Genomic DNA, 23,098 nt, shown 5'->3' on the forward strand with positions numbered 1-23,098 from the left:
TAACATCAAACTTAAGCACTTGCTCCTCAGGATGGGACACAGCTTTCCTTGCAGGTGTGTTATTTAATGCTTTGAATCTTCCAAAAAATGTGTTCAGCTCATTTAAAAACTCCATGTTGCCCTTACAACACAACAGAGCCACGAGAGTCTATAATAGCCTGGATGCCTTGCCACGTACACCTAGTGTTTGTTGGGTCTTGAAATAAGTTCAATGGGCTTGTTTTGCTCTTTTTATGGCACTTTTCAAATTGGATCTAGCTGTCTTAAGTGCCAGCATATCACTGGATTTAAAAGTTACATTCCTTGCTTTCAACATCTTGCGAATCTCATGTCATCCATGTTTTTTTCATTATCCCTCACAACAATGTTTTTAAGGACACAGACATCCTCTGTGTCATTTTTATTCATTTGTTTACAATGTTTGTCCCAATCATGATACTCTGAGTGGTATATAATAAAGAGGTAACAAAAATAAAATATAAAAGCTAGGTTTAGGTAACTGAGAGTATTTCCAAAGTACATACAATGCATTAATGAGCTACTAAGTTTCATTTTGAACAAGTTCAGGTATCAGCTATAAGCAAAATTCTTTATAAAAATTATTGTCAAAGTGAAATATTTACTTTTTAGTAACAACAAAGTCATGTTTCTGCAATTATTCTGACAAAAAAAAGTATGAATTAAGTGGGGGAGAGAAAGTCATTGCACATTTCTGATAATTGAAATTTGGTGGAAAGATCTGGGAAAGCAGGTCAGTGAACCTGCTTTTCTTTTGATCTTTTATCCTTGTGGGTGCCTGGATATTTCTTTGGTAAGAAAAGTTTTGCAGGATGAGTCAGCAACTGAGTCATAGGCAGTTTGAAGCCTGTAGTGCTATAGACTAATTGGTAACATTCTCAAATTTAATTAAAATACAGTTGTCAGTTCAGATTACTGATTGACAATCCCATGGAAGTATTTCTTTAGATATTTTGTTTTAATTGTTCTGTTATATTAATGGTGTTATTGTTTTCAGATCCAAACCTTGTTAAATAAGAAAAATGCTGCCATACTTTTCCTTTTTCATTCATTACTTCCAACTTGTTTCCTAACATTCTCCAGTGCTATAAGAACCACAATCCTTTTAGCCATGGTTGGTTTTGTAGCATTGCCTCATGGTCTCAACTTTTTGTTTGACCAACATTCCTCTTTGGTTTTCCCTCAACATGATTACTGAATTTTTTTATGGCTTCAGGGATGAAAGAATATGGCCTCATCCATTCTAGACAATACCGTGTTGATGTTTTATTGTGCATTATCTCTTTTTAAAAAAATACAAAATATAGGGTCAATTATTATGTTTAAAGAATTAGAGTTAATTTAGTGTGATGGGCATTGATAAGTAAAATAGGAAAATAGACTGAAAATGTTAATCCCATACATTCCAGAGAAGGAAGGATTTGAAGCTTTTCAAAATTTTACAGATACAAACAAATGTAAGCATCTTCGTAATGCGTGCAAAACAAAGAACAAAATGTGGAAGTATATAGAACATGTATCTTCCACCACAGCCATGGTGGGGGGAGACAACATAAAAGCAAAATGCTCATACTGATCTTTCTCCCAAAACCTAGTATTCAAATATCATCATAATACTGAGTCTGTAAATTAAATATAATCATAATAATCAATAGTCTTTGCTGGACATATTTTGCTTAAATTTGCCTACTTCTATTCAATCCCATCATAAAATAGTCAGTTCATGCTGAGTATCCCATGTATGAATTGGTTATTCAAGAATAGAAGAAAAATACATCTGGACCCAATAGAACTAGGCACTATCAGGACCTTGGAGAGTTCACCACAGGCTATTTACAGGATGGGTTAATTTGCAGCAAAAGAATTATTGACATATAATCCCATTTTAGTCAATTAAATCATTAAAAGGGATGGGAAAAGACAAATGCTCCTTTAATTCTCTTACCATCATGACCCCTCCCATCTCCATACTACCGCCTTAAAACAGCCAATAAAAAACAGCCCTTAGCTTTGCATTACTGATGCCTCACATTTCTGCTTAACTGAGACACTGAAATGAAATAATAGATTATATCTGGAAATTTAATCCAGGAATGAGATTTCTTGGTTCATCCCACCCAAAATCCTTTTCTGAATCTATTAAATTCAGGTCTACATAGTATGCTGAGCACTATCACGTTCTTGATAGAAAAAATCTGTAAAAAAAACAAAAACCTTTCTGCATCTTTATATGAGACTAGAAAACATGAAGAATTTTGAAAAATGTCTGTGTGTGTATGCATATATATGTACGCACACACACACACACATACATACACCTACACAGAGAGAGACAGAGAGTTCTATGTAAACTGGGCTAATGACCACATGAAAGATTAAGGAACTAATGGGTAGGCCAGTTTCTTGGAACCTCTTCATATAAGAACAGCTATTCCTTGCAAGAGTGAAAAACAGTTGTTTTCCATGGATTTTGGGAACTGGGAGACTATAGGATCACTCATCTTGTTTGCAATCATGGCAGAGACTTTTATAAAACAATAGGTTTGCAAACTTCACTTGGCTTTATTAACTATGTTAAAACTATTAGAGACTTTTGACCAACAGGTTTGAAAAGTCTTTATCATGTGAGTTTATTTTCAACTCTGAGCAATAGAAAAATTAATTATATAAACATCAAAAAGCTTTTTTAAAAATGTCTGATCTAAGAATGTTATAAAGATATCAAAGGTCCACAATGGTATATTGATCTTTACTATAAGATTTTGGAATTAACTATAAAAATAAATAACTTCTTGTGGGAAACGTGGCTATAATCAGTCATAACAAGGAACAATTACTTTATTATTTAGAACCAGGACTAAAGATACTAAGCAAAAAATATATGCAAACTTGACCTTGATGTCAGGACTTACAAAATGACACAAAGTGTTATAAGACTGTATAAGACATTACAGAAGATTTTTAAAGCATGGAATTAGAAATTAGTTATTAAAATATCAATAACATATGTATTGATGTTTAATGTCTAAAATATAATTATCAAGGAATGGCAGATGTGGAACAAATTTTATTTGACAATACAGAGAAAGAATAAACAATGGAATTACAAATGACAGGCTGTAATTTCGGAAACGATACTTCACTGGATATACAAAAGAAACTCAATGAAGTTTTAAAAATTAAAAGGAAAATACAAATGATAAACAAAGAGAGTGACTTGGAAAATTATTTTCTTATTGGATCTACAAAAGTGGCTTGTTATGTGTTGAAGAAGTCTGTATGATGGATAAATAAAATCGAAATCAAATTCCATGACAATATCTGATTGAATATTGTAAGTAGATCAAGATTAAAATAAGATGATTATTATTATTTTTGCAATGTTCCAGCAGTCTGTATGGACTTCTCCTGAAATCAGGATTAAAAAATTAATGTTTGTAGTATTTGTTCACACCACTATATTTCAAATAATTGCTGAATGAAGTGAGGACTACAAAAGCTCAAAGCACTGATGACGAATTATAGTATAGTATAGAATTACAGTATTTAATACTGAATATTTAATTCATCAACCTCCAATGCTGAGAGTGATGTTGTAGGATCCTGTAATATTGCTACAGAAATAATGGAAAAAGAGAATAGATTTCTGGGTCTGTTTTAAAAAAAATTGTGAAAGTGTATTGCTATTGTTTCAACAAATATTTTAGGTGGACTAGATGTTTATAAGCAGCTTCAGGCTTGTAAAATATTAGTAAAAGTTAGTTATATGCAATATCATTGGTTATATATGCTTTTATTTGTAAGTGATAAATCATTTACAGCTTTCTTTTCTATGTCTTTCTTATATTCCTAGTTACCAGTTTGGCCTTTATTGATCAATTTAAATTTCATAGTTTATAAAACTACAAACAATAAAATTATAAACTCAAAATTAAAACTAAAATGTCCAGCAATTTAGGCTTCTCCTAGGTTGCCACAACAACCATCCATAGGTTCCCTTCATTCTATCCTGGAGATAAAAGATGAGGCTAAAAGATAAGGGCCTGCCCCACTGGGGTGGGGTGGGGGAGTGTTCCACACAATAGACACACTCACCAAAAGGACACATTATGTCCCATTTTTTTCTGGAAGCCCAAGGCTATATGTACTACTACCATGTTCAATTTGTCCCACAACAATAAGTCTAAAGAGTAGATTGAACTAAAAGACAGGGATTGATTCAAGATCATCACTGAGTTTAGCTGATAGTGGATCTGAATTGAGATCTCTTGGTCTTAGTTTAATATCTCAGCCACTACACTGTTTGGCAAGGGAACACAACTTTCACACTGTTGTTGAGAAAATGTCATGGATCGGAATCTAAGATGGACTGAACTCAAGCTAGATTTCTTCCTAATAATGTCAAGTCAACTAAGAAAAAAATATTGACAACTTTACAGCATTAAATTACCAAGTTTCAAAGGAACAGAAGACAAGTAGAATACAAAAATTGATCAAGTTGTCTCCAGGCTTGGTCTTCCATAAATTTAAACATTCTTTTTGTGATAAGGGGAAGACTGAGATGACAAATAATTCTTTTTAATTGATTCCTTTTTTAATATTTGTCAAATGTTCATTTACTCATTGTTCCACAAAAATGTCAAACTACCAAGATTTTCAGCAATGCAGATAAAAGTGTAAAGAGTAATCTAGAAAAAATATTTCATCTTTTTAAATCTGCAATTATTCAATTCTCAAATTGTGCTCCACACAATTCACGATCCAATCCTATCTGTTTTTTTGTGGCTTAAGTCCTTTCCATAATTTGAAAAGTTCAATTGTCTTTATTTGATTTCCCACTGCAGGCTACTAAGTTTAAGAAACATGCTAAATCATATTTATGCTATGATCACAAATAACTTTGTATGTTATATGACTGTATGTATAATTAGTATGTCCTTTCAGTTCAGGATTAGCTTTCAACATAGTGCAAAATGTTCAACTGGTTATATTTTCCTACTCTTGAATTAATTCTACTATTGTTTAACATAAACAACTAAACTAAAGTAGCATATATCTCAGTTACTTTCATTTAACTGATTTTGTTCTACTTGGTGTAGCAGGAAATTGAAAATCTGAATCACACTATATAAACCAATATTCAAATATTTATAAAGTTGGTCAATACCAGGAAGTGTATATAACTATTTATATCTATCACTACTTCTGGGACCAGTGTTTCATTGAAATGTGTTAGATTATTTTCTTGTGACTACTTTTGCCCCCAAAAATTACAAAGACTAATGCTTTACCACAAAAATAAAGTGTACACAAAGTCATTTACAAGCTGAGTCACCCATAAGCATTGCATATTAAAATATAGGATTATAAACAAGCTCTTGAAATACTATAATTTGTTATGTGATACAATGTAATACCAGCAAATTAACTTAGTATCACTAAAAAAGAGACCTGGTCCTTAGATTAGATGCTTTACAATACTCCTCTTGATATAAGGTGCACATCTTCCTTAAGTAAAAATGTACAACATAAGCAAAAGAAACTGGGGAGTAAGGAAGATGCCATGAAGAATGTCTGCTGAAATTAAGCTACAGAAATTACTACAAATCACATTTTAGAATAGAGATGTAGTTGTTCAAAGATTTTGTACACTGACTCTTTACATTCAGTGCTGCAGAAGGAAACAACATAGAGATTCAACGTTGTTGTTGTTTTTTTACTTTCCTCCCACTTTTCCTCTAGTCTTCCACAAACTGGATATTTTGTCAGTTGATTTAGTCTGGAATTTCTAATGTTCACAAAAATATTAAAATCAATTTTTAGTTTGGTACCAGATAAATTAAATATTCAGTTAAAATCAATATTGAAACTGAAATAAAGGTTATATGATTCCAATACAAGTATCTCCCTGTATAGGCTCTATGTGTTAAGATCTATGTTGCTAGTCCTTTTTCAGCACCAACATGTCTACACATCATCATTTCCTGCATTTACTTATTTCTCCCATCAAGAAAGAAGACATCTTCTTCCATCAAGAAAGAAGACATCTCCCTCCATCCCCATGACTTCATATAAAGGAGAGATGTAATTATAGGTATGATATAGATACAAAACATTTACACAATTACAGCACCTTATATTGACAAAGTTTATAGATATGTTAGTACAGAACACTTTAATGAACTAAGAAACCTTAAAATGGTAAAACAAAGAATCCTTAGATAACATGGCATATTTGTACTGTTTTCAGAAACTAAATTTCTGCAAATTTACTGCAACTGGAACTTCACTGAAAATAAAAACAATCAATGAGACTCATTCTTATAACACACTTCAAAGAATACTACACAAAGGGAAATGGAAAGTGGAAAATATTCTAATGTAATAGAAAAATACATAAGAGCTAATTGGAAATTCATGTTTGCTAATACAGTTTTACTACACATAAAATCAAGAAGAATTGGATACAATTCAAAATATTTCATAGGCAAATGCTCTTTCATCATTCAAGCAATCCAATAAACTTTCAGATTATTTTTTGAAAAACAAACAATAAATCTATTGTCAAACCCATTAACAATTATTCAAAAGTTATTCTGAAATTATTTTAAGAATTATATAGGAGCTAAAATTCCTGCCATTCTCTTCTTGATTTTTATCCTGCTGTTGAATTTTCAGGTTCAAATGCCTGAACATCGTCAAGAATTTACATAAACTATTCCTGAAAGGCTCTATCTCCTCTATCAATGCACACAAAGCTTCACCAAAGGTTGATTTATTAAAAATTCTACAGCATTTACAAAACTGCTGCAGGTATCAGTGGCTTTGAAATGTATGCGTTTGTGGCTTTCTACAATATTATTTGCTATTTCATCCTGTGTATGTTAATGCTACATGAATTTTGCTGATGATACCATTTAATCTCTACTTCATCGAATTATTTTCCTACTTTCATTTGCTTCCTTGCTACAGTATATCATACTGGTACATCACCATACTGTTCATACTTCTTCAGCTTTTTATTTATGGTTGGAACATCTGATGTAGTTTACTTCTGTCAAACCATGTTCTTGACATGTTTCCAATACCATCTTCCTGACAAACACATGCAATGGGCACTTTAATTTTTCAAACAAATTTATAGTTTTATGCTCAAATTTACATTTTTTGTACTTACCTTTAACCATGTAGAACTGTAAATTAAGGTACAAAAATGCTATTCAACATTTGAAGCAAGACTGAATTAATTTTCTCATAAAGGAAATTTTAACTTAAAAAAGATGGTTGTTTATTCTGGAATTAAAAGATTATTTCCCATTTCTTTTCAGACAAGAAACATTACCTAAACATATATTTGCATTTGCTTTGCGTGGACACTAACTTTTTAATCTGCTGAGAAGCTTGAAGACACGGACTGAAATACCACTTCAATAAATTCAATGAATTACTGAAGTGATTACTTAATTAAAATAATGCAAATATAAAAGTTTATTACAGTATACAACTTTCCAAATCCACCATAAAAATACAAACAATTATCAGTCCAAAGATAAGTGAATCAGATAAAACAAAAGCCAACTCACTAAAGGAAGAAACATGATCATAAGGAAAACAATGAAATAATGATAAAAATAGTAAAAAAAGCTTGAAAAATTCTTTGTAGTCCCATTAGGTTGCAGTGATGGTAACACAAATATCCATTTTACATCCAATATCAACCACTGTAATCATAGTAGATTCTGAGTAGCATGTATACATATTAACAGCAACTGAATCAAAAACAATACATAAAATATGAACCAAAATATTTTTCTGAATAAGGTTTATTTGAATTTCACTCTAAAAAGTCATGGAAATGATTCCTTCAAACAAAATGTTATGAGATACATTTCATAAGATTTAAATATTTACCTTTGTTAAAAATGTTGCTTTTGCTGACGATAAGGCAGATCTTAACAGAAACTGTCCCAGATAATCAATATTTCTCTTCTGGTAGTGCATGTTCATTGATATGTTCATTTACTTTTTCATTATCATTAGACAACACAGGGCTAGGTCAGTTTTAGAACTGTAATTCATTTTCTCTTTGGGAATAAGGCTATGTAGTGTGTTATGGCTAAATAACTTCTTAAAGATTAGATGTAAATTTTCCTTTGATTCTTATCATACTTCCTTCCAACTTTGACATAGGACAAAGGTTACTTTGACAGATTTGATTCATCTGTTTTGAGGTTCCCCACAAAGGTGATCTTGCCAGGCACTTTGACAAGCCTTCATATCCTAACCCTACCTAACTTTGTAGGTAAACTTTACATTTATCAGTTCTATATACTGCTCAAAATTCAGAATACGATTGCCTCCTCTCAAGATTGTTTCAGTAAAAAAAGGCATACATACAACTATGCATTTCACATGGCAAAAAGTTACACAAGTAATATAAAAAACAATCAAGTACAAAAATCTAAAATGGCAGGTTATTAAATAAAATTGTATTATAATTTGTCATTCAGATTTTCAAAAATATTTCTCTGCTTTGAAAATAAACTCTAACTTACCTGTTCTTTTTGAGGTGCTAAAAATTCAATAACTTCTTCCACCATAACTGGTTTATGTAATTGTTGACTATCTTCGCTGTGTATTTCATCGTGTAAGTTTTCACTAATATTGAAATGTAATGATTTCTTTTCAGCTTCACATGTATTTGTTAATGAAGAATGTATGCATTTTACTGACATACCTAAGCAATTTGGAATGAAAGTATGCAAAGTAAATTGATTGCAGATTTTTTGTAAACAAGGAAGCCAATGCATATTGGAGACAAAGTTGCTTGAAGGACAGGGTGCAAATGCTAGTAATACAATAGTACAAATATCAATCTGAAAAAAAGCATCAGAAATCAAAATTAGTTTGTACAGTACAGTTAATAAAAAAGAAGAGCCGTAATTAAGTTACCACTGAGAGCTTTCAGTGTTAGCATTACATGGGGCTACTTACTACTACTGCTAATCCTTCTATTTAAGTTTACATTCATTAAAAAATAACATATTGAAATAATTTATTAGAATCAAATAATTACAGACACAGTTGTAAAGATACATAAGAACACTGAAATATAATACATCATTTAATTATGGACACTTTTTATTTATAGGAACTCTGCAGCTGTAGCATTCTCTTCTTGGAGAGTTCTATATATCATATACTTTTGAAAACCTCTTTATTCCACAAGGTATTCTATTAGCAATTTTTGTGTTTTATATATGCACTGATATTCTTCTCTCATCTTAGATTTTTTAAAGATTTATTACTCTTTTACATGTATTTTATTTATTATAATTTATAACCCATTTTCTACCCATAAGACACTCAAAATAATTAATAATATGTTTCATAAAAGCAGTCCAAATCATTAAAATTACCCCCCCCCCTCCAAAAAATCCTGAGTTCTTGTCTAAAAAGGGGCGGAGGGAAATCCATGAGTGCTGAGTACAACTTGCCTTGTTTATAAAAAAAAATGCTATAACATTATGAGTGAAAGAAGATTAAGAGGCCCATATATTCCATTCTTGATTAAGCAGCAATATAGTCATGGCCACTTATTAGTACATTAAAAGGACCAACAATTATCTAGTCCATATATGATATTAAGCAGCTTTATAGTCCTTGCTATAGATCTTTGCCAAATAGGACAAGATCATAATGGCAGCCTCCACCCAAATACTTTGCAATATATAATCATAAGAATTATTAATAGGTCAATATTTATTAATGCAAGTCATCAATAAAAAATGAAAAAGTAAATTGTAAAATAATTAAAATTAACGGTTACCTCTATTACTTTCTGATTAAAAAATCCATACTTTATATCTTATTTTTAAAATTTACCTGGAGTCCTCCTCCAACAAGCTTCAATGGATAAGCTAAGAAAAACTTATTTTCCTAAACTACGTATAATTTAATCAATCATTTTCAAGCTTCCTCTCACTTTACGTTAAATGCATAATAGATGCTTTGTAATATCCCTATCAATGAAGTTGGTTTTATTTATTCCCAAAGAAAAGAAAGAGCATGCAAAAATTACAAGAATAGACATAGTCAAGGCCCTTTATAATAAAGCAAATTCTAGATTCCATAGAAATTTTAAACAAATAAGAATATTTGCAGTAGAGCAAATACTCACAATTTGTCTCATCTAAACATTCGTGAAATGAACAGGAATAATGAAATATACTTGTAAGGGACCAATAAATAGTCTTCTTGCTTTTCACAAATTCATTTTAAATGTCATCCTGTTATGTGGTCATGAAATGCATTCCAAGTGAAAGGATGCTGGAAAGATATTTGGAAAGGGTTACTTGTTGACAGAGGGAGAAGAGGAAAAAAAGCTGCTATTTGACTGAATTAAGTCATTTGAAGATGAGTTTGTTTATTATCTGTTACAACTGTTGTGTCAACTGCTTTTAACCCATAAAACACACAAGTCTCATCATCATTCAAGTCCAGAGTGGCTGCCAAATTGCCTGATTTGGCCCATAATTAAGAAATGTGTTTGGCGCTTTTATTAGTGCAAAGAAGGCAATCCTTTGTTTGGGCTTAAGACCATTTGGGGAATTATCATTTATTAATCTATACCTCCATTATTTTTGCAAGGAGCTTTTAATTTGGCAGGTGTTTTTAAAAAGCTCAACAAAACAACGCTTTCTCGTAAATGAAAAAGAAAAAAAGAGACAGCTGACGGTATTCACTGGAGACCAGGGAAGGAAGGGGAGGGAGAATACTGTATCTGACCATCATCGCCATTTCCTTTGCAATTAGGACTCCTCTAAGGAAAGGGCGCTTTATTGTAGGATTGGAAATGTATGCAACTGAAGAACACCACGAACCTTTTCTTCCCAAGCGATTGCCAGTCTCACCCGTCCTAGGTTTTAGGAAGACATCATTCTAAGGCGGTTCTCCAGGCGTCAGACCAGGCTTCCGCCTCTGAGGTTCTTCGTTGCAACTGGCGGAGGCAGGTGGGCTGCCAAAAGGCTTCCCCCCTGCAACAAAGCCTCGCCCGGTTTCAGTTCCGCTTTCCCAAAGGGCAACACTAAATCAAATAGTATGCATTTCTTGATTCAGTGGAGGGAACCCAAATGTATGGAGCGAGGCATTATTCGTTTCTGGCCCCTCTCTCCACACGTTTGAAAAGTGCTGGATTCAGGCAAAATTATAAACGCACTTGCTTGAATTTCGCACCGGTTGTAAATTACAATTAGCCACGCGCTCTTCTATTGAGGAAAAACTCCCATCAATTCTGCAGGACTGGAGTCCGAAATAACAAGTATACAGTAGGGTATGCACACGTTCAGCGTCTGCTAGAATGTTCCGCTCTCTTTATGCCATTAACTCCCTTAATTTTTTGCACAAGCGTCCCTTTTTATCTTGGCCATCTCAAATCAATATATGAAAGAATTATGACCAGCAGATAGTACATTCTATTAGTCTTTAAGATCCCTGAAAAACTATAATAACTTATTCTATTATTCGCATGCTGGGCGAAGGGGCTGATGAAGAAAATGATTCGATATTCATGACTGCTTGTAAATAAGTATTTTTTGCAAGGATAAGAATAAAAGGCACAAAACCTCCCCTTCTCTCTCTAAATTGCCTGACCATTCAAAAGCTACAACAATGTCTTGTTAGGGGCCCTCGCCGACACTCATGGACAAGAACAGTTCTAATGGTTCTCATTAACAGTCAACCTATAAATACGCTCATCAAGCCTCAATTTCACGAATTTACAATCAAATGGTATCCAAGCCTTATATGCCCCAATACTTCTGGAGACTGCCAGCTAAGGAATTTTCTTTAATGATGGACTGTCTGTTTAATTTTTAGTATACAAAACTCATTGTAAACAAATGTATCGACCCCTCCCCCCTTACTTACATAAAAATACCTACTATTCTCTATCGCGCTACTGTACTACACATAATCATATTCTCTCTCACTTCCTATTAACTGCTTCAGAGCGACGATATATGTGTGTATGTACATACGTATGTATATGTATATTTTATGCTGGGCGAACACCCATAGTAAAGTAAATGCGGGGAAGGGCATTAGTTAGGGACTGAAAAGCAGTGAGTAAAGAGTTAATGTACACAGCGCAGTCACAGGGCTCCTCTGTTGCTTTCCTTCCTTTCTTTTGGTAATAAATGTACCCTTCAGATTGCGCACGTGTCTGTCACATAACACATACTCTGAATTCCGGCGCTCTTGCACAGAAGCCTTAGACTCATAACTTCAAGAGTATCGCCTTTCAAATGAAAACGCACGTAATCCATCGGCAAACCTATACGTGCTTCAATTTAGAAAGTGGTAGTAGAGGAAACGCCTCGCCTTTCAGCATACTAGCGGGCAAAACCGATTCAGTACGTAGAGAAACCACTTGAAGTCATCTACACGTAAAGAGACATGCAGAGTAAAAAGAATTCAGTGAGACGGTAGGGCCAGACCGCATTAGGAAGAATTCCCACGAAAGGCAGGCAGTACTATTGAATCACTATACTTAGGATAGTAGGGTCAACTATGCCGCTTGAACACGTTAAATAAAATTGGTCTTTGCTTCTTGTACACTCAAGTCCATATTATGTGATCTGGCTCGAATGAAAAGTTAGAATGATTACATTAAAATGACAGCAACTCAAACTTGTTTCATTTAACTTTTTCATTTGGTCTGCGCCCCCCTCCAAAAAATCGACTTCTTCAGCACCTTCTTCTTTATTAATCCTTTTAAAAGTGGTCTTTTTTTCCCCGAGTCCTTGAGCAAAAATGAAAAAAAAAATCTAAAGCGACCCATCCCCGTTTTTGAAAGCGCATCTCTTCTCTCTTCTTCCTTCCAGCTCCCATCCATAGAGACAAGACTGCTAATTTTTCCCTTTCCTCGAAAGACGGCTCGAGCCTATTTTGGGTCCTGTGAAAAGACGGGTCCCCGTTTAGACCAAAATTCATACCCCGTCCTATCAGCAGCGCAACTATGACGTTTCTAGGTCCCAAACCAATCAGAAGCGACCGATCTACAAGCCGCTTGTATTTGAATTTGGTGGCTTACTGAACAAAAGAAGGGGGGAGGCGGCGACGCCTTCGCAAGCTGGCGGTGGATAAAGGGCGCTCGAGGTTTGGGTGAGTAATATATATTTACGAGAAAATGAAATCCGATGAAACTAAATGAGCCCTAAATGCTACTTTCTCAGTAAATATGACGGATCAGCTAAGGTAGCTGAAACATAAGCTGTTGCTAAAATAGGGAGGGATATATTGGGCTCTCTGCAATCACCGGATGGACCATGTTTTTTAAACTTTCGGAGCAAGATGGCAGGTGCGTGGCAGTAAAATGGGGAAAAAACCTGCCTACTTGCTAGGATTATTAATTCTGAAGTCTTATGCATGCTTAACCTGAGAGTTAGGACTGTTCACCTTCTAATTACGCAGGCGTGAAATTGTACCTCTCGAACGTAGTGTGACGTTTGTCTTTAGCGTACACGCATAGGCTACAGAAATAGCAAAATGTTTTGGTATCTTCAAGTGAGTGGCAAGGAAGCCTGTATTTTCGAGATTTAAAACGTATAAAAATGCAGGGACTTTGCAGGCTATCGCCTGGAGTCAACTTAAAGACACTCCATTATGATGCTTTAAAATGTCATGCTGTTTCGCAGTTCCTGCAAATTGCTGCTTTGTTCTGTAAATAAGTTTGACTAACAAAGTAGAATCTGAAAAGTATCGTCAAAAATTATTCCATTGAAGATTTTATTCCTTTGATTGCTAGTGTGAGTGAAACCATAATTGTCTTCTAATACATATAGCCTGACTGTGTAATCTTTTGCAAAGATTAATTTAAAGCCATATCTAGCATTTAAGATGATTTTTAGGACCACAAGAATTACACCATAACTTGTTGAATGCTACACTTTCTTAATGGCACTTCCTTAATACTTCTGGTACTTTACAAAAAAGACAATAAAACAATTATAAAACTCAACTCAAGGAATGTGAATTAAGGAATAGTCTATTTTCTAAGTGTTTTGTTAACATATTAAAGCTGTGGTAGATAATAAACAAGATGCTATATCTGCTTGCATTAATTATATTTTTGTGGTTGAAAAGTGTGTATATGAAGATATTACAGAAATAATGGTGTGTTAAGTATGTTTGCTGAATTATTTTAAAGTCTAGGCTCCCTCCCTCCAAAATAATAAGTACAATTCCAATGTTTGATTAAAATGTTAAAGTTTAAACATCTATTCTTTATATTGTTTGTTTTAAAGACTAATAAATGGGATACACTGGATAGAAAGATGTAATTCTGTTTTCACCTTAGATTAAGTCATATTGGCGTCAAGAATACCTATTTTTGAGAGATATATAGAAGATTGGATTTTATTTAGAAAAGGCTGCTCACTAATTCTTAAAAATCATTGCATTGGTTACTGTTGGCTTCCAATTTAAAATACTGTATGTCCGTTACTGTATATCTATTAACCTTCCAAGTCCAATCCAGAGCAATCCCAGAATATTTAAGAGTATCTTGTAAGAATAGAAAACATTGAAACAGAAAACTGACAGCAGACAAAGACCCAGTGGTCCATTGAGTCTGCCTTATAAGTTTATTTGTTTTTGTTTCTTTTAATTTCTTTTAATCTTTACTGGCTGTTATTTATTTATTTTTATGAAATGTTAGACCTGTTTATCCTAAGTATGTTTAAATTTAGTTACTGATCATTGGCCTTTTATCTCCACTGGAAGTTTGTTCCAAGCTTCCACTATTCTTTCTGGGATGTAATGCTTTCTAACATTACTTTTTAACTTCCTTCCTGTCAGTTTGAATCCATATGTCCTGTCACACAAAATGGAACAATGGAGTCTCCTCACTTTAACAATAATAATCAGTTATTTGACTTGTATGCAGAACAAGATACCATTTTTTGTGATAACCCCACTAAAAATTTCTCTTTGCCGAAAGAATTTGTGGTTCCAACCTCCTTATTGTTGCCAAACAAATTAAATTGGCACATCATACTTTAGCTCAGGTTGACTATTGGCACTGTCATACGAAATGGATACAGAGCTATATTAGTTTGTGTGCATTTAGTTTGCCCATCACTATTTTGTTATGAACTACCAGAGTCTATGAAACACTTACCCTTGATATTTTTTCCAGCCATTGAACAAAGTCCTCGTATTTTAAACAATTCATAGAACAACAATGATCAGAAGACATGGAGTAGGGAAAAAGGAAAAAAATAAGAGTATAAGTTGTTATAATACTGACAGAAAATGAAAAAAGGTTTAGTTCATAATTCGTCATAGATAGTTGTTGCTCCTTAATAAGAGATTTGCGAACTTAAAAGGCATAATATTAAGTAGAACCATACAAAACATTTCTGCCACAATAACGCCAGTGTCAAAATTGCATTGAAGGTTCAGCATGTAACAGCATGTAACAAAATACATGAATTTTGAAAGTTTTGTTCCAAGCATGAACAACACATTTTCTATTTTATAAAAATCCATACAAACCAATCAAATTTGAATTGTTAATATTTGATACTCTGTTGATAAAACTTTTTTTCCTTGTTAACAGAAGAAGAATTTACTTGGTATACACCTGAGGCAACATAGCTGCATTTTATAATGTCTGCTACAGATGAAGATGTCTGCAATCATATAAAAGTAGTAATTCGTGTTCGTCCTGAGAATCCAAAAGAGAGAGATGGCAACTTTCAAAAAGTGGTTCAGGTTGTTGATAAACATTTACTGGTGTTCGATCCCAAAGTGGAAGAAGTCAGTTTCTTTCATGGAAAAAAATTACCGAACCGCGATATCACTAAAAGGCAAAATAAGGATCTAAAATTTGTATTTGATGCCATATTTGATGAACATTCTACACAGCTGGAAATCTTTGAAGACACCACCAAAACATTTCTAGATGGTTTTTTAAATGGCTATAATTGCACAGGTAACTTTCTTCATTTGTTATCAGTATGCATAATAATCCCATATGAATATACCTAGTACATTTAAAGGTAGTCCTTTTTGTTTCCTACGCTGATATTTGCAGAAATCTCTTAACAAAATTTATATCCTCCACATTTTCATTTTTGCTGCTTTTCAAGATTTTGGGGAATGGGGCAAACTTTGGAAGTATTTTATTGTATATTTGTTTTAATACTACTTCATAAAAATGAAGTTGGGGACTTGCGGTATCTCATTTCTAAATGCCTAAATACTGGCAAAAGTAATTAAGAGCCATAAACTTTTCTTGTGGTTCTTTCTTGACTGTTCTGAAAAGAGAAGTCATTATAAAGTTCTGATCAAAATACCTGTTTCATTAAAGAGATGTGCTAGTCTACTTTTTGCATACAATTATGGTTGGCTGCCATATTTCTTCAACCTTATTTTTGTAAATGAGCAAAAATCCATGGGTTGATTATATTTTGCTTCAAACGTCAGGGTTATGAGTCACAGTCAATTCAAAATTTCCCTGTCCTTTTTCACAATTTAGTACTTGCTTATGGCGCGACTGGAGCTGGGAAGACTCATACAATGCTGGGTTCCCCTGAAGACCCTGGAGTAATGTACCTGACTATGATCCAGCTTTACAATTCTATTGATCGAATGAAAGAAGAGAAGCATTGCAGTATTGCAGTTTCATATCTTGAGGTAAGAAGTTAAGACATTCTAAAAAACTTTTTTTCCCAATAAAATCTTCCAGAAAGAGCATCCCTCTTTAGTCATTTAATCTTCATGCTGGATTCATTTAAGCTGTTCTGACCTAGGGTTTTCAAAAGCATGAAGCAAACTCCTGGTCCCAACAAAAAAAGCCCCTTTTATTGATTCACTGTGAATTTGCTCATTCACATACAGCAAAGTCTTTCAAGGGAGGATTTACAGACACAGACCTGATCTGGTATAGAGAGCTGCCAGGCCAATATCTGCTAAATTTCGCAAGGAATCTTGGAGAGTCACAAGCCAATTAATCAAACTAATTGTCTCCTGGAAACTCCATTTCCCTTTTATTTCCTCTGGGAGAATCCATTCATTCATTGTTTACCTATAGCCTTACTCCCAAGTCAACCCCTGTTCTTTAGCTGTTCTCTTCGTCTGGCAACTCTGTGCATGCACACACTGGGAACAGGTTCCAGCTGTTCATCTGCCTCACTGATGTCTGACTCTGAAGATAGCTGATAACTGACATCAGGCTTTGACTCCCTCTCTGCCTCCAACACAGTACTCATCAGAGTCTTCCCCAGACTCCAGGACTGGCCCATGTTCCTCCCCAACCTCCTCACTGTCGAAATCTGCTGGCCTCTGACGGGCCACAACATAAACCTTATTACTTTTGACTGGTTGCCTCACTTATCTATGAGCTGATCTTGACTTATTTTAGATTAGTTTTCTAGAATTCGCTTCCAGTCCAGTTCAAGGAATTAGCCCGTGTCCAGGAACCTTGTGACTATTCTACATACAGCATTGCTATTTTTAATTCCTTCTTTGTGATTTCCTCTGTCCATAGTGTTGTTTTCACAGTTTTCAATGGAATCTCTACTCTCTTGGGAATTATGTGACATATCTAATATTAGCTAAAAGTCAAATACTAACTACAAGTAGTATGATGAAAAGTAGATGGAATTAATAGCATGGGATTTTGAGTAGCATGTAGAATATGCATATGCAGGACTGCATGTGAGATTTATTGAATTGACTCATTTGTCATCCATGACAGACGTAGCTTGGTATCTTAATTGTTAAACTGATCAAGCGTATAAATTCTTATAATAGGTTGCAATTTTTAAAGATTTCCTTTTATTACATTGTACTACATTAAATTGTTATTTCACTGGGCAGAGGATTCTTCCGTACTACAAATGATTCTTCTGTACTACAAGTGTATTTAAATGTATTATTTAGATACAGTTTCTCACATTTTCCAATACTGCTTGCAGACAAGGATGGAAGGATTAACTCAAATAATGGAACCGATGAGCCAGTTCAGTATTACACAATGACCTGCATATTCTCAAAAAGCTTAAGAATAACTTGATTTGTGAGCATTCAATGCTCAACAACTGAAAACAGCCTAAAGCAATGGCTTCCAATCAGTTGTGGGTTCCGGCTCCTGCTCCAACCAGTATGGTTGGAACGGGCCCGGCATTGCCCACATGGACGCGCACGGAATGTGCATGCATCATACCTGCCTGCGAGGCTCCAGCTGCTTGGCAGAGCATCGCACAGGTGCTGTAGGCGCCATGCGCGGAAGCGCCAAAGACTTAAAGGACATGTAAGGAGCTCGGGCAGGCGGGTGGGCCATCCGGAGCACCGTAGTGGAACGGTAGCCGGTGCTCTGGGCAGGCTCCGGTACACCCGTACCCGGGAGTACCGCCTCAACCCACCTCTGCTTCCAATTATGGTTTGTGAGGTTACTCTAGTTTTTTCCTGACATGAAAGCTGAAATAAAAAGTTCCTTCCCACCTCATGAGGTCACTAACTTTGCAAGTATGCTCTTCAATGTTTATGCATTTCCCAAATTCTAAAATGCAAATGTAGTGGTAGAGCTATCCAAACCAAATTAAAGACATTTTTCCCTAGGTCTACAATGAGCAGATACGTGACCTATTAGTAAATTCAGGACCGTTGGCTGTTCGAGAAGATCCTCAAAAAGGAGTTTTGGTTCATGGGCTAACCTTGCATCAGGTATAGACATTTCTATGTATGTGCAATTATTATCTTTGTTATTTATTTATTTTTTTCTATTAAAGAAGCATTTGAGTTCGCTAACAATGATTTTTTTTAAACTAACATTTGAAGTGCAGTGATAGATAGATAGATAGATAGATAGATAGATAGATAGATAGATAGATAGGTTTTTAAAAAAATCAGTTGAACAAGAGGATTAAAACTAGTTAGACCAAATTAATTCAGAAAAGCTAGCCTTCATCTTAAAGGAAAAGCACTGTAGTGAAATAAAATTTGGTTAGAATGGGGGTTCCACAAAATGAGGACAGACATTAAAGGTCATACTTTGGCTCAGTGCTTCTTAAACCTTTTTGTTCTCAAGACTCCTCACTTTTAAAAATAATAGAGCTTTTGTTTGTTTGTAACATTTATCAACATTTACTGCATTAAAAACTAAAGTGGATGCATTTGTAGAATATTTATGAGCCGTGGTGGCACAGTGATTAAAATGCATTACTGCAAGCTACTTCTGCTGACTGCCGTTCGGCCGTTTGATTCTTACCTGCTCAAGGTTCACTCAGCCCTCCATCCTTCTGAGGTCGGTAAAATGAGGATCCAGATTGTTGGGGGCAATATGCTGACTCTGTAAACCGCTTAGAGGGGGATGTAAAGCACTGTGAAGTGGTATATAAGACTAAGTGCTATTGCTATCATGTAAAAATAACAATATTAAGCCCATTAACTATTGGCATAAGCAAAATCATTTTCAAGAAAACCCTATATTTTTTTAAAAAGCAATAATGAGAAGAGTGACTTCATTTTAAATCTTTACATATATCTTCAATATTTGATAAATAATTTTAATTTTGGAACTTCAGAGATTTTGGGGACACCTCCACAAGTCCTTGGACCACACCTTAAAAACCCCTGCTGTAGCTTCACCCATAATACTATCTGGAATTAATGTATTGTATAACACATGTGGATTGGGAACCACACTTTATTGTTTAGTTTTTGTATGATGGAAGCTTTTTCAACAAACCATGTCTAAATAAGCCACTGCTTAATGGATCATGAAATGTATATTTGATATAAAACTCATTTTGTAGAGGTGGGTAAGGATCAAAAAAAGAGAATGTTTATTGATTTATTTTTGCAATGTTTCATTTTCATAATTCTTGCATAAAATGAGTTTTTGGTTTATTTGTGGATATGTGCAATTAATGTCTTAAGGGGTCATGGTTGATTTTTAAAAAAAACAATGAAATTTGGGGATCAAAGTCTCCCTGACTAGGCCTGGACTCCCAAACAAAGCAGCACTCTGCTCTATTAGTACTTTCTGGAAATACTATGTTTTTAATCTATATAGGGAATTTGAAAAAGCTTCCTGTAAGAATATTGTGACAAGCTACTTCTATCTTGCAATCTAATAAAATTACATGTATGTTCCCATAAAATCAGCAAGAAACACATTCAGCTTGAAGGAGACTTCAAGTATGTCCTGAGTCAAATTGTACATGTGTGTAATTTATTTCGAAAATCACAAGTTACTTAAATAGTAATCAGTGCATTTGGAGGAAGGTGTAAACAATTACCACACTACCTTCAAACACCACTTGAAAGACTAATGAACTTCTAAGTGGCTTGTTAACAAAATGGTTGCTATAAGGCAATTATTTAGAGCTGACAAAAGAAAACTGAAGGGTTTGGCTTTTATAATCAAATAATTAATTGAAAAACATGGTTGCTAAACATTTTAAGTAATCAAGAGCAGCTTTAAATTGTAGTGCTATTCTTATATTTCTGTTTATACTTGTGATCTGCCCTTTCATTTCTTTTCCACTCTTGCACCGCTTCTGTTTCATTGCTTTGTGCTACTGTCACCCACCCTATTGTACTTCTTAATTTCTACAATGAGAGCTCTGGAGAAAATTGGCAATGGATTGACAACAGAGAAATATGTCTTCCAAGTATTTTTGTCTACTAATGAGGCAACTGTATATCAATCAAATTCCCAAAGGTCTACTGTTAATAGGTCTACCACTTTATTGATAATTTTAATGGCAACAGCACTCAAGTGATGAATTGATATGATATGCAAAAAATTGAGGATGGGTAACCGTTATACAATTCTAATGTTTAATCATCTTGAATTCTTAAAAGTGTAGAGAAGATTTGGAAAGTACCTAGATTCAAAGGTGTATCTAGTTCCAAACATTTACACTTATTTTTATCCAACCCAATCAAAGTTGTTTCAGGCTGTTTGGGAGCTTTTATCCCTTCACAAAAACAAAAAAAACTATACTGGATTTTTCGGAAACCTGACAATTGTAGTTGCAAATTTCGGCTAGAATTGGAGAAGCCAGGTTTTGGTGGTGTGGTGACCGGTCAATCCATCAAAGTCTCTTCAGGGTATTGCCAGGCCATACGATGCCTACTTCCATGTACCTCCAAAATTTTTGCATACTATTTGGTATAGATAGAAAGCCTATAAGGCATCAGGCTAGAGACCCAGAGACTGAGTTCTAGCCTTCTTTAGACATAAACCAGTTGAATGTCCATTAAGCCAGTCGTTCTTTCTCAATACTAGGAAGGAGACAATGGCAAACCACTTCAGAAAATGTTACCAAGAAAACTGCACGGACTTGTCCATGTAGCTGTTAGAAAGCAAGCTAACAAGACCTCCCCCCAAAAAAAACATTATTGACAATAAATTTGGTGGTCATTTTGTGAGTAGGTCCTAGGGGACAAAAAAGATACTTGAAAATAGTTCAGGGATTTTAAAATGGTGCTTTCTTCAGAAAGTTGATCTTCTAGTGGCATAAATTTTCTATGGAACAGAAAGCAACAATATAATACCAGTATGTATAGCAGACCTAAGATGGGCAAATTTTTTGAAGAAAATATTTTGTGGGAGAAAGTTGGAAACTAGACTCAGTTGCATAGGTGATATTATTTCAAAAAAAATGAGAAGGTCAGGTTTATTCCAAAACACCTTTTTCTCCAATGAAATGTGTTAGACTTTTCTTCCTTGGGCTCGGCTAGTGAATGCATGCTGATCATGTCAATTTTTGCTTCTGCTTTTTGGGAGTGAATATGATAGAGTCTTCTGAAAATAAAACACTAAATCAATACTGTAAATTTGAGACACTGGGATGAAAAACTTACCTTTTGCTGTTATCCTTGCCATGAATTGACATACTTGTTTTATTTTGTATGTTTTTGTTCCCTGTAAATGTTTAATTCTGGAACTCTGAATGTTCTTATTATTCATCTGCTTTAAGATGAATTATAGGCAACCATTGATCTGATATAAACACCTAGCTAGTCACAATGAGTTACTGGGTTTAAACAGTCGATACAGGGATAGAGCTGTATTAGTCTGTGATAGCCAAAAGTCTGGTAATGGAGGAAACTATGTTTTCCCCGCTGTCTGTTCCCTTAAAATATTATGCAAATTATTTTTGCATATCATCTTTAGTCAGATATTGATTTTGTGGTACACTAAGAGAAGCTGGTTTGATAAGCGATATCATCTTACTTCCTTTGTATTATTCATCCCCTGAGATAAGATGGCAACTGGAGACTAAATTATAAAGTTTAAATTATTATTGGAACTTGTGATAATAAAACTCATGTAAAGATTTACTAATTCCACTGGGTCTTTTCCTCCAACCTTGGTAGCCCAAATCTGCAGAAGAGATCTTGCAAATGTTGGATTATGGAAACAAAAACAGAACACAACATCCTACTGATGTAAATGCCTCCTCATCTCGGTCCCATGCTGTCTTTCAGGTAAGATGAAACGGTAGATAAGGTGTCTGAGGATCTTAGATAACCTTTGATGCTTTGTGTAAAAGATAGAAAGAACTCTCAGATTATGGTATGTCATTCATAATAGCTGTGTATTGGGAAGAAAGTTCGAGCTTGCAGACATACAGTGCCTGCTTTAAATCCTTTGTACTAAATAGCCTTAAAGAGAAAGACTCTTTAGTCTATTGAAGTGTTGGAGCTGCTTGTAAAAATAAATGTCTCATGTACTGACATTAGAGTAACATGATTTTGCAAACTGATTTTCCCCCTGTTCATTACTTTTAATAAGTGTGGTTTGAGTTAAAAGCAGCTGGATCCTATACATCTTTATTCCTGTAAAATTCCCATTGATTTCAGTCAGTCTCATTGCTTGGGAATCCTAGTCCACAGGATTGGAGCCAAAAGGCTTTCCAAGAAAATGTCACCATAAAAAAAAGCAAGCTTTCCAAATGTGCAGTCCAACTTTAACTTGTGATTTTATAGCACAGCATGCTGCGTTTAACTGTATTGAGTGGCACGTGAGACAAAAGAGGCACTTTTTTTAATAAAGTTC

At 34.4% G+C, this 23,098-nt stretch overlaps 2 protein-coding genes across 3 annotated transcripts in view; one reads left to right on the plus strand and one right to left on the minus strand.

Moving 5' to 3' along the window:
- METTL15 (methyltransferase like 15) overlaps window positions 1–11,021 on the minus strand; it is a 72,064-nt gene extending 61,043 nt beyond the window's left edge. Inside the window, exons 1-3 of one of the 2 annotated variants that reach the window (XM_032224324.1) lie at window positions 10,902–11,020; window positions 10,199–10,347; window positions 8,574–8,894 (exon numbers count right to left, since the gene is read on the minus strand). In XM_032224324.1, the coding sequence (XP_032080215.1) occupies window positions 8,574–8,894; window positions 10,199–10,210 (333 nt within the window). In that variant the 5' untranslated portion in view covers window positions 10,211–10,347; window positions 10,902–11,020. Of the gene's footprint in view, window positions 1–8,573; window positions 8,895–10,198; window positions 10,348–10,901 lie in introns of both variants that reach the window. The other variant, XM_032224332.1, reaches the window with a different exon arrangement.
- A 2,091-nt stretch (window positions 11,022–13,112) lies between these two features.
- The window catches only part of KIF18A (kinesin family member 18A), a 62,954-nt gene continuing 52,968 nt past the window's right edge, over window positions 13,113–23,098 (plus strand). Inside the window, exons 1-5 of the mRNA XM_032209125.1 lie at window positions 13,113–13,182; window positions 15,641–16,015; window positions 16,562–16,719; window positions 18,646–18,750; window positions 22,417–22,527. Of these exons, the coding sequence (XP_032065016.1) occupies window positions 15,691–16,015; window positions 16,562–16,719; window positions 18,646–18,750; window positions 22,417–22,527 (699 nt within the window). The 5' untranslated portion in view covers window positions 13,113–13,182; window positions 15,641–15,690. The remainder of the gene's footprint in view (window positions 13,183–15,640; window positions 16,016–16,561; window positions 16,720–18,645; window positions 18,751–22,416; window positions 22,528–23,098) is intronic.

Source organism: Thamnophis elegans, chromosome 1 (genome assembly GCF_009769535.1).
Source record: "Thamnophis elegans isolate rThaEle1 chromosome 1, rThaEle1.pri, whole genome shotgun sequence".
In the NCBI taxonomy this organism is placed as follows: domain Eukaryota; kingdom Metazoa; phylum Chordata; class Lepidosauria; order Squamata; family Colubridae; genus Thamnophis; species Thamnophis elegans.